This window comes from Euwallacea fornicatus, chromosome 16 (genome assembly GCF_040115645.1).
Source record: "Euwallacea fornicatus isolate EFF26 chromosome 16, ASM4011564v1, whole genome shotgun sequence".
NCBI classification, from domain to species: domain Eukaryota; kingdom Metazoa; phylum Arthropoda; class Insecta; order Coleoptera; family Curculionidae; genus Euwallacea; species Euwallacea fornicatus.
In genome coordinates, this window is record NC_089556.1 from 2,159,594 (window position 1) to 2,172,019 (window position 12,426).

The 12,426-nt window shown below is 35.8% G+C and overlaps 1 protein-coding gene across 7 annotated transcripts in view; it reads right to left on the reverse strand.

The window, feature by feature from the left end:
* Positions 1-12,426, reverse strand: part of LOC136344193 (pleckstrin homology domain-containing family G member 5) — a 70,402-nt gene that overhangs the window by 1,034 nt on the left and 56,942 nt on the right. For 6 of the 7 annotated variants that reach the window (XM_066291409.1, XM_066291410.1, XM_066291407.1 and 3 more), the window contains 12 exons: positions 11,068-11,221; positions 9,145-9,239; positions 7,463-7,713; positions 7,277-7,363; positions 5,399-5,519; positions 4,372-4,482; positions 3,531-3,686; positions 2,216-2,443; positions 1,863-2,068; positions 1,420-1,729; positions 1,065-1,284; positions 3-106 (listed from right to left, as the gene is read on the reverse strand). In XM_066291409.1, coding sequence (XP_066147506.1) covers positions 3-106; positions 1,065-1,284; positions 1,420-1,729; positions 1,863-2,068; positions 2,216-2,443; positions 3,531-3,686; positions 4,372-4,482; positions 5,399-5,519; positions 7,277-7,363; positions 7,463-7,713; positions 9,145-9,239; positions 11,068-11,221 — 2,043 coding nt within the window. Of the gene's footprint in view, positions 1-2; positions 107-597; positions 626-1,064; positions 1,285-1,419; positions 1,730-1,862; positions 2,069-2,215; positions 2,444-3,530; positions 3,687-4,371; positions 4,483-5,398; positions 5,520-7,276; positions 7,364-7,462; positions 7,714-9,144; positions 9,240-11,067; positions 11,222-12,426 lie in introns of those variants that run through there. The other variant, XM_066291408.1, reaches the window with a different exon arrangement.

A 12,426-nucleotide genomic window follows, 5' to 3' on the forward strand; every position in this document is an offset into this window, starting at 1 on the left:
ACCTTGATATCGTCTACCAGGCCTGCTGTATGATACCTTTGACTCCTTTTCATTGCTTGGCGATGTTGACCTCGACTAAAGGATTCATAATCTTCACTTGATACTCCTGCAGGAAAAAAGATCAGCTTAATTGCCTGCAAACCAGTTTCGTGAAACTTTAGGCAATAGATTTAGGTAAGCTCTACCGCCCAAAGTTTTACGAATAGAAACCTAAGCGCATTCCCTATCTATATAGAAGTGGGAAGAATTAGTGTGGTAAGAGCTACGCTACAAACTTGTGATTAAAATTTAAGGCATTGTTAAATATTTTTGTTTAGCAGTGGCAGTACAAAAAGGTTCAACGTCTACAAATAGAATCATTTTTATAATTTAAAAGTTGATTTGGATCTTAGCAGGTACCTACAGTATCCATGCAATGTTTTTATGTTATAAGAACGTAAGAAAGTACACCCTTAGAGGTACCATTACTGAGAAATGCTTGTGTTTGTGTAGCATAGAAGCATTAAATAATAGAATTAGCAGGCAATTGGGTGAAGTTAAATCAAAAGAAAACTATGAACTAAGTTAGTTGAAGCTATAGAATACGACTAGACTCACGAGAAATGAAATTACGTTGGTTCTTCTTCTACAGAGTGATATTGACGTGAAAACAAAAAGGATAGAGTAGATGAAAAATCTTTTTCTGTACAAATGGAGCACATTATTCCGTCCTAAAAAATACTGCATATTTTCTATTAAAATTTTGCAGTTTTAACTTCCAGGAAAAGCAAATAGTTATAATTACAACAAAGACATTTATAATTAATTTTGACGAAATTGCGGTGATATTAGGAAATATTATCTTAAGATTTCATTGTATATTGCCGAAAGTAAGATGTTATTACATCAAGAAGCAGACAGAATTTCTCACTAAAAATCCCAATAGCCTATTTTACTAATTCAAAAAGACGATTATTTCTTAATTTTTTAGGGCAGAATAAGAGAAATGACTAATTCAATTTATAATTTATTGTGTTATTAAAATGATCCATTACGTTATGGACCTAATCCTATGAAGTTTTTACCTGCAATCACTGGCACGTCGAAATCGAAACTAGTCGGAACTTGATTGGAAGACACACTGCAGGCAGAATTCACTTGTCTAGTCTTGATAAGGGGCGGGTTCTTGCTCTGTGATATAGCGAGACTTCTCCTCAGGTTACCTCTTGTAGGACTAGGGGGAGGGTAGGAAATGCCTCGGTGGGTGGGACTTAGCAATTGGCCTCCATTTTTGTTACCTGGGACCTAAAAATTTAACAACTCGTATGTAAAAGCGCAATTTCATTTCAAATTTTTTGGAAAATTCTGGGGATTTCGCTTATTATGAATTTTATGGAAAACGTTATTTCTAAAACGGTCATCGTAGAAATCCCCACTTACCGATAAAGTATTTTGCTGCAAATTGAGGCTGAGCCCGCTCCCAACATTTGGAGAACCCAATGTTAAATTAGGAAGACTTTGCCCCAAACTTCCGACAGGCTGCACGGACAATGTATTCGGGGTTTTGTGGAATAGTCTATTTTTCAAGCTGCTTTTCTGGCTTCCTGAAGTTTTTCCATCTGACGGCAGTTGCTGAAGACCTTCATCACTGGACATCGACCCTGTTCGATTCTCATTTTCGATTGATACTCCCCGGGACGGTTCCTTAGCCGACCCCGCCGATGATTGGTCGTTCATTTCTACTGAACCACTACAAAGACAAAGTACTTTAATAATTCTACCTACTCGTTGAATTTGAAAAATTATGAATTATTGACGTCTTATTGTGAAATTATTTTGCTCATATTAAGGAATCATGCGATGGAAAAATATGTTTAACTCACCTGTGACTATGAGCCAAACTGGACACTCTACTAGCGCGAGACGAAGAAGCCATCGGCGATCTAGGTGCCAACTGCAAGCTATGAAAATCATTTTCTAAGTTATATTCTAAACTATATTCTGCGTCTAAACTCTCGTCGCCAATATAGCTGGTTTGTTTAGCCTGTGCGTATAGCAATTGAGCCTTGGCGATTCCCTCTTTCCATCCCTGAAATAGACAATCAAACTTTCCATTCTAACGTCACAAGAATGCGAAATCAAATTGCAAGAATATCGATCTCCCGAATCGGTGTCCTTCGAAGTCGAAGTCCCGAATATTTGAGTAAAGCTCATTAATAATATAAAATTTACTCACTTTAACCTTTTTAACGTCATTACTCTGCAAAATAAAGGCAGAAACTGCCATATCAAACTCGTTCCTATATATCACAGCCAAACTTGGGGTTTCTCGGGTCAGCTCCTGGACAACCAAGTGATCAACCAAGTAGGGTTGCCTGATAACCCGCATAGTTGCCACACCCTTTTTTGTAGAAGGTTTACAAACCAAGAGCATATCCGTTAATAAGAAACAGTGGACCTCAATCTGAAAGATGGAAGATTATCAAATTTGTTCTTCAGGATACTTATTAGTTTTTGAAACAATTTTGCAAAATTTTCTATTCAAATAATGGCGTGCGAAATCACAAAATTCAAAATTTTACTATTTTACTGAACATGTTAAGTTCCTAGGAAGTGTTATATTTGCCTTGTGGGATCAAAAGTTAGGAGTTTCAGTTTTAAAACAATTTCAATTACAAATCAACAGAAGTTCATTACCATTTTCAAAATCTGGCAACCTTGCGTCAAGTTGCAGAATATACCGATTATTGGTCATGAGGTTTGGAAAGGAGCAAACGTTGTGGGATTGAAATTTTTTGTTTTGATATTTGGGTCCTAAGTTGTTTGCGAAATTAATAGAGAGGCTGTTGGAGCTTTACTATCGTACATATTCTTGGCTTGATATTTTAAACATGAAGTTTGACTGGGGCCTCACCTAATTTCACGTCAAATAACTTGGAACTCTTGAGGTTAATTCTTATTAACCCAGGCCTATTTTTCTAACTGAAATTGCTCATGCAGAAGGCATTTTCCCCTTAGTTTGCGAAAAAAATCAAGAGCAGAAGCCTCATAATTGCCTTGTCAGGCTCTTAGCTTCCATATCGGAGTGTATTTCACTAAAAATATTTTTACATAAAATAAAGTATATATCTCTGTTTTTTTTTCGTGAAAGGTTCTCCTCTGGTTTGCATGACCGAGATGGGAGAAGAGGATAAAGCACTTTTAAATTATGGAAATAAATGAAGAGTCTAATATAGACCCTCTATGAGAAGTTAAATGCGGAAAATTCAGTGTTTTTGCTTATTTTGCGCATTTTTTCTTATGGTTTTCTTGTGAATTTATTAATTTAAATAATCCTCCGTTCTAAATGTATACCTATTTACTTAGGCTATATCAGGAAATATTCGTGACTGTAAATAATATCGCCAGCTAATCCTTAAAAAAAAAGTCGGGAGTTCCTTCCTTCTAGCGCTCTCCAGCACCGTATTCCGTCATGATTTAGGAGGTTGTTCGTTCAATAATAAAGCCGCAACAAAAGGAGCGAGGTAGAAAAACAGTAAAATTAATCATACCTTAGAGGCCCCGCTGTCCTTTAGCTTCAAGTCGCCCTCGAGTAACAAATGGCGTTTTCTTTCAGGAGGACAGCCCAACATGGGACGAGTGAGGTCGAGCTGCGTGAATGACTTCTCCCTTCTCAGTATGCGCTCGATGTCATCGTCCTTGGATTCCTGGGGGAACGGAGAATTATTGTTTCGGGCCAAGAAGGGTTTCATCGGCTGCTGATTTGATTTCGCCCTCTTAGAAATAATGGGCCGTTTTACAGTAAAAGCGAATTAGACATGAAATAGGAATAGAAAAAATCTGCTTCTTTGACCATTAAAACTGTCATTTACCATCACTGAGCCAAAGGTATCGAAATATATTCAGCGTCACCTATGCTGTATCATAATAATAGTAAATAGTATAACAGTGTAGTAGCTTCTGAACGAAGTTTACACATGTGCCACGCTATCTGCCTTCATTTAATGAAGATACGAGGAAAGGATGGTTATATAATATTTGCATTGAGAATAGTAATAGTGGTGGAAAATAATAATTCAGGCAGACAAAATTGGAGAACCTTTTACATTTTTTATGTTGTTGGAAGTGTTTCAATTAAATGTATAACAATTGCTCTATATTGCTTCTCTTAAGAATGTTTTTTTATTATATTCATCGTTAATTATAGGACATTTTCAAAAGTACTGCCACATAAACGTTCTTTTCACATGTTTCCAGCCTATTTCAAAAACTCTCCCAAAACAAAATTAGGAACCAATTTGAGTTGATCTATTGCCGGATAAAGAAGCGACGAAGTCTATTATAGCTCTGCGAAGCTGCCTTTTAAAACATTAAAAGTTGAAAAAAACTTACCACTATGTCATAACTTTCTATCCTAGCGATGATTCCCTTTAATCTTTCCTTGTCCTGTCTACATTTCAGGCTAGTATTAACGTTGTTCACGAAGTCATCCACCATTTTGATCTAAAAATTAAATATGATAATTTTTATGAATCTATCTGCGACAAAAGAAATTCGAGACGTATTTTTGTAAGTTGTATGAAAATTTCATATTCATAATCAAATTGAGGTAATTAAAAACAATTTCTATCAGGAATTAATTTATCAAATCTTTTGAATAAAAACTTTCGTAATAAATGGACTTCCATTAGGTAGGAACATTGGGCCTTTGGTAGATAATTCGTCAAGTCTATTAGGTCAAGAAAAACCTTCACATATTTCACGCTGCACGCCCTTTAATACTTCAGTCGGGCAGATTTATAACTTCAGTGACTAAATTATAGTCCCGAAGTTCTTGGATTAAATAATGGAGAATAAAAAAAGGGAGCAAGAAAAATTTGTAGTGAGATTGGAAACTCGAAGACAGTGTAGCCCATTATTCTCTAAGAGAGTTTTCCACACTTTTGTAAACTTGAAAACCGAATTCTCAGTAATTTTTATTAAGTGGAATAACGTAATCTCACAACTCAATCGAACTGCTAACGTTGGAAATGTATTTTATTCTGAGGCATTTCATAAGAATAGATACAATTCTGCTCCAGCCACAGCGAATGCATTTTTATATTCGGATATTATCTCAAATAACTAATTTCCTTTTAGGACTTTCTGACATGGTGCACAAATGTTAATCAGCTTAACGCGCACCATGCAGAAACAACTTCTAAAGAGGACGTTTAGAAACCCGAATCAGTTAGAATTAATGCTAAAGTGCTTTGTTCTTGGCGGTTAACAGCTAAAGTTTATACGCAGCTTTAGAGAGAGTAAGAGAGCTGATGGCATTACACGTGGGACTTGAGCTAAACACCTCATGAAAACGCCTGATTTATTCTTGGATTGAATTTGCCCTGGAATTGTTGTTTATGTATGTCGTTTAACTTACCATGGTGTGAAGGCTCTCCTTCTCTACGTCTTCATCAGTGTTCTTCAAAATGGCTTTCAGAAGGAGCCCGTATTTGGTCAGTCGTTGCATGGGTTGCACTAGGATATCCATTAATCTCAGTCTGCAATAAAATCCACGATCGATTTAACAATTCAAATTCCGATAACAATATATCTGCTATCATCCCTGTATTGGTTCAAAGGAATTCGAGTTGTATTAGTCAAATACACCTCAAATATTCAGCACCTCGCTCTAATATCCCTCTATTCGCAGAGTTTCCGACCTTAGTGTCCCAATCATGGAAATATCAATTCCTCCAGAATGCATGCAAGATTCAAAGTGAAATTCATATCCTCGTCTTAGGAATAATATTAGGTCCTTATGCATGGAAAAGGAGATGCTTGAATTCGGTACGAAAAGATGTTTTCCAAGACTACGAGCATTTTACGGATTTCCCTTAGGAGTGAAAAGTTCGGGATTAAAAATTATTGTTGCTTGACGGTGTATTCTAAAAGAACCTCAAATAATGTTTCAGGCGAAGTGTACTGACGTAATAGATATCAAAGGATATTTGGCTATTGTAAAATGGCTCTTCTCGGATCTATATTTAGCCCGTAATGAAAGGAAACAGGCCCTCGGACCCGGCCAAAAACCGTATCCTTAGGGCGTGAGTACTGTGGAATATCAAGGTCGAAGGGGCGTCAATAAGATTATTTCCCTGAATTGCCTTCTGAAATATCAATGAAGTGTTCATAAAGCAATGACTCGCTTGAGAATGCTGTAAAGGAGCCTAGTCGAATCAATATTTTTTCACCCTCTTTTAGGTTAAAGATACTCGTCAGAGCTACGCACTCACAATTATTTCTGAAATAAAAGGCCATATGGCAAAATATAGCCCACTTATGTACTGTATACATGCAAATTCCTCTATGAATCTTCAAAAATATATCTGTGACCTATAGATACAGTATGATCATATACAAGGTGTTTCCTCAGAATATGGAGCCAATCTAAAGTGGTATTCTATGGGTAATCATGGAGTATCTAACTATATGTTGGGTGCTCTATAATTCTCGTTTATTTTGAGTGGAATAAAAGCGTTCTCTTTCCCACACTTTAAGGGGTATTAAAGGCACGTGATTAGGCAAACTTATTTTTGAAAATTTTGCTGACACATGATATTCATATGTGGATAATATTGCATAAATGCATTCGTGTAGAGTAATGATCAATCAAGGACTGGATGTAGCTTTGTTTTTTACCCTTTCGTCCATTTTTTTTGACAAATGAGGCACTAACCATCTATGGCGGCGGATTCTGAGGAAATAACGTCGATATGACCTATTGCATGTTATATGTTTCAATTGAATTGGGGCAGGATATGTTTGACGACCTAATGACCGCACAGGGACGCCAGTACATGGTGGTCTTGCATTTAAAATAATAGACAAATGTTAGTAGAATACCGGCAATTGTTTGATATATCTACTCATACGTCATTAATTCAGAGCCTTTTACGTTGCTATGATAATATCAAGATCGTTCTGGCTTACGTCAAACACTGACTACACTAAATGCCAAACGAGGTGTTGCTATTCCTCTGGTGTATTAGAAACTGCGAAATTCAGACTTATTTAGTAAGAATTTATTTGAAGTGAGAAAAATGGTGTAATACGAATAGTGTTTACTCAGCAAACTCCATTTAATTGAGTAGCGAATTTATTATTTCCCGCTGAGAATAAAGCGTATTTCGCCCGAAAAAGTCGTTACAACTGCCTTCAGTTCCTATAAGAATAACTGCTTCGTAAAACTCTTGTGAGGGAAAAAGCGAAATATTGCTTTTGGAAATCGTAACAGTAAAAACGAAAACACACTCACCGGTTACAGTCCTTTTGGCTCTCACACCAAGTCAGATAGGCAGTGAAAACTTCACTTTCCAGATTTTCCCGGCAGTAATGTTGACACCTATATAAGAAAAAGTTCTTTTATGGGCGCAGTTGATTTTTAAAGCTCGGAACACTGCCCATTTCCCGGTAAATAATGATATACCTAGTTATATCTTACCTAGACTGTTCTGCACAATATTTATAGTAGGGCTTAAAGGTATCGTCGAGCTTGGAGAACCCTTCTAACATGTTTTCTATGCAGCTGGGCCTTTTGTACTTCCTCATATCACGGACCAAAGGAAAAAGCGTATTCCTCCAAAATATTACGTTGGCTCCGAGTATTTCTGTGATATTTGAGAACAGTTTTTCTGTGTCGATCTCTTTGAAGAGATTTTTCGTTTGCAAATCTCTCAGACAACCCAGGAATAACTGAAACGAATGAGGAGTTTGACTTTGGGCATCGCGAACATAACACAACAAAAAAAAAAAAAAAACAAATTAATTAGAGCGGGGCATACTTAATTAGGAAGCTAACGAAGCAGGGGGTTGAGATATAACGAAGTTTACGCCAACGGAATTTACATGGAACATTAAACATGTTTTGATTAGCCAAACTGCCAATTTCGGCTGGTGCCTCGAATGCTAGGGCACATTTTTACGATACTTTTTACTGGGCAACTAAGCGGAGTTTGTTCAATTTTGCATAATTGGAACTTTAAAGTTTCGAACATGAAAACTACACAGTTGAGAGTTCTTGTCATGAAGGACAAATTACAAATTTTAGGCAGTTAAATATAAGAGAGACTGGTGCTGTCAGAAGCAACGATATTTTTTTAAGTTAGGAGTTTGCACACATGGGTAAATATCACAAAGCCCAATTCAATCAGAAGAAGAGTAGGTTTAAATGTAATCAAGATTATACAGGGTCTAACAGCACCATGGAGATATTTCAGAAGGCAATAATATTTTGCAATATAACAAAAAAAATTGTAATGGGTTTATGGTCAAAAGCGTACTATTTTCGATATACAGGGTGGCAAAGTTTCACATTTTTTAAAAGACATTTTCAACAGTTTTAATAATTTTGTTTCCGTTTAGATTTATTTTTATTTTTAGAAATGTGATTAAATGTTACGAATTGCTTTAGATCGTTAATAACCAAGTCGAATGACTGTTTTCTTCGTTACTTTCTTTATATTCTTAATTTGCGTCGATAGATATGTTTGTAAATTCTATGAAAGTATAAAGAATTAAAGAAGGAACTTAAATTTAGTGTCAGAATTCATACAGAGTATGCCAGTAAAAAGCATTCAATAATACTCGACCCAAAAAACAACATCCTGTGTATGACTACCGCCGATTTTGACATTTTAACGTAGAGGGCCGTAAAGAAATAAGTATACAAAAGTTTTAAAATTTAACTCAAGGCACAGGTGGGAAACGTGTAAAATATGAGAAAAAAATGTGAAACTTATCACCCTGTATAATGGAAATGGCGTATTTTTGACCAAAGCCCTAATAGCATTTTTTACAATTTTACAGAGTATTCTTGCCCTTTGAAATATCAACAAGATGATATGCTATACCCTGTATATTGTTTTGTTGTCTACTCCAATTTTTGAAAGGACCTCAAAGCTTGCTATTTGGCTTAAGAGGCCCTTTTGCGGACCGCTGACCATGTATCCGGACTTAAACGATCCCAAACCAGGATAAAGACATTATTTGAAGTCATGAAGGCAATTTGGCATTGATACCGCTCTAAAAAGGTTGGATGTCTCAAAGATACCGTCTCTTTGAGAACCGAGCTTCTTATTTTCTACATCAAAGTCAATTTGTTGCACCAATAATAGTCATACTTACGTCTGTCACAACTTTTAGTGTCTTTATGTAGGCCACTTCAGTCTTAATCAATTCCCATAGTGCCGTTTGCTGTTGTTGATGTCTGTCGTTTAAATCTAAAGTAAACGAGAGTAAAAACGATTTACACAAAAGAATCAGACAAGAAGGGTAGTTAGGAATGTTGTTTATAGAGCTGTTACTAACGAGTTAAGTGTTACTTATAAAACTTTAATATAATTTTCGCTATTCTTGGGTCTTTTAGAGGCTCGTTCAAACTCGTTAATTACATCATCAACCATTCTAGTTAATTTTTTTGGCGCAATAAAATTATTCTTTATAAGGCGGAAGAGAAAATTTTTCTGCAACAAATTCAGACAGGTCTTTCTAACCCGCGTTGACGATTTTGCTTCACAAAAGGCTTAAAGGAAAACCTGTGCGTATCAACTAATGCAATACATAACATTTTCTTGCCACGTGTTTGACAAACCGTACCATTAAACCCAATCCCAAACATCCAATATGCTCAAGAGAATCTCATATTACGAACTCCTGGAAGATGCTCGAAGAGTATCGTATAAATTCTCGTGTGAAGCGTGACAAGACACCGTAATTTTACAGAAATATTGAAACTTTGAAGGTATTAAATAAAGCAAGAAAGCGCGGCAGATAGGAAAGAAATATGTTTCTTATTCATGGATTTTGAGCCGCCGAATTTTACATTTTTAGCTAAATTCATCAAATATTGACCTCACAATTCAGTATATGCCTATTCAAATTTGATATTCCTTGAATTACTAAATTTACTCGATTGTCATGTTTGACTGCTGTCACCGTCCGTTATCTACTCAGAGATAAAACCATTGATTTCCACTGCACCTTCCGATTTTTAATAAATTGGAACAGCATATAGCAACGGCTAATGCCGGTGGTTATCAAAAGAGGGTATATCATGAGTCATGAGTTTTCTGCTCTATACCTTCGTGATCGTTATTTCATGTTTTTTTAAAGCTTAATGACGGTCTCCAAGGCGTGATCTACCCGGCATGACATAAAAAAAACCGAGTTTATTGAATTATTTCAGCTGTTGATGAATGGATTTCCAGGAGAATGTGCCTTTGTATCAAAAAATAAATTTGATACTTTGAAATTCCGAAATTCAATAGCGCTAATGGGTAACCTGAACTAACCTAACTGACGTCATTACTGGACAGTATTTTAGCGAAATATGAAAGCGACTATTTAATGATATCAAGCAGCTAATCCGTCTAGATTAAATATGTAATATGCACGACAATTCATTTCGAACTTATTTACGATGAGTAGTTATCAGCCAACAACATAAGAGTGTGGTAAGAGATAATTAAAAGTTTTTATATTTTATAATATCGTCATATTTTGGTATAAAAGCAGCAACAATCGGTAAATCTAGACTAACAACCTTCATTCCATTGACAATAACTTCCCGATAAAAGCCCTTTTTAGTGCCAAACCCATCATTTTGGGGTAAATTACTTTTAGCCGGAATTGTGGGGATGCGTTAAAAATTTAATTCCAAGTTTTAATGAACATACTTAACACGCTTTTAAAAAGAAGATTGTTCCGGAAATAGGTTTAGCATCAAATATTCCAGCTATTAAAATTTTTAGGATTTTCTCTTTAAACTCCACACTGCATGTATTTGTATAAGAGCTTCCAATTTTGGGGCTTTCAAAGATGACAGCAAGGCTCAATAGGTGCCCGATGACAGGAATTTAGAATATTTGCTTCTTTCGACGAAAATTCGTTCTTCCTTCCACCCGGGTTCATATATTTGCCATTAATAGCCGCAAGAGTTTATAAAGGGACATATCTTTGGCAAAATTTTCCAATATAACGATAGTTCTCTCCAGGAATCGCTATTCATTTCGTATAACAAAACAGAGACGAACAATGCCTTAAACTTACCGGAATAATCGCTTATTATGTCTCTCCAGTCGTCTTCTAATTTATACAATGCATCAATAGATTCGCATTGACCTTGCTGGTAATCGACGTTCTGGGGGGGCCCGTGTCTGGAATAGCGGTCCAATTGTTCTATCAGGGCCTCATATTTCGTATCCTGCAATGAGATTTTCGAAAAGATGGTAGTAACAGATCAAAGGTTTGTTCGTATCAAAAATCAGGCGAGTTAACTGGCGACCGTCGGGCAGTACCGGTCGGTAATTGGCGACAGATAACTTAAATACGTATAAAATGGCTTCGAAATTCAGTTATCATCACCGGGGGACATTCAGTTTTTAGTAAAAAATTAAGTTTACGTAATTGTGAATTACGTTTTTCACGCCTTTATTTGTTACTTAAGTGATCTTGTTTCCTATTAATTTTTGTATAAATAATTCTATATCACTAGAAACTAGTGCCCTTTCGATCTCATTTAAATTTGTTCCACATCCATTTCTCCCGTTTTAGAAGGTTTGTAACTAATAATTTTATAGAAATATAAATTCATTCAGTAGTCCTACAGCAACGAACGTTATAGAAGTCTAAAAAATACGTATACGATTGACGTGCGACTTCTCTTTCACGTCCAGGATCATAATCTTTAATTAACGAAACAAGCGAACACCCATATTAATTAACATCCAATGTTCAAAACTGAAATGTGAGAAATTAAACGACATCAACAAGGAACTAACTATTAATGTTTCAGAATTTGCATTAGACAAGTTTTAATTATCCACCAGAGGATTCGTTCCGAACTTTTAACGTCATTAAATCTCAAGAAAAACAAAAACCGAATTTAATTAGGTTGGAGGTCCGAAACCGCGGTAATTTGTATACAGAAGGAACTTTCGCAATTTATATTCAATATAACGCGACCCGGGTTAATTTAAAATTTAATCGCAGAAAAATATTAAATCCTGGCTTAGAAGAAAAACGAGTATTGTTTTTCAAACTAAATTTGTAGGTTTCTGCTGGTAGAAAATATCATAAATAAGGAGTTTTGGAGCCGGACCAAACAAATCTACTTTTTTCTTAAATCGAGTTTAGCGACGGATATCCCATCGCTTTGTTTTTTAAAGAAGTCCGATTAACTGGTTTTACTAGTATTTTTTACTCTCGTATCAACTACCGTTTGGTTATACAGGGCGACTCCAAATTTGGGGAAATACTTCTCTCTACCAGTAAACAAGTTCTCAAAAAATATGTCTTTTTCCAATTTTCTGAAATATCCGTTTGAAAGGAAATACCAAGCGTTAAAATTTAACAAATAAATTCGTAGGACTCGGCGGAGTGCTGAATGGACACCCTGTATACTCATTA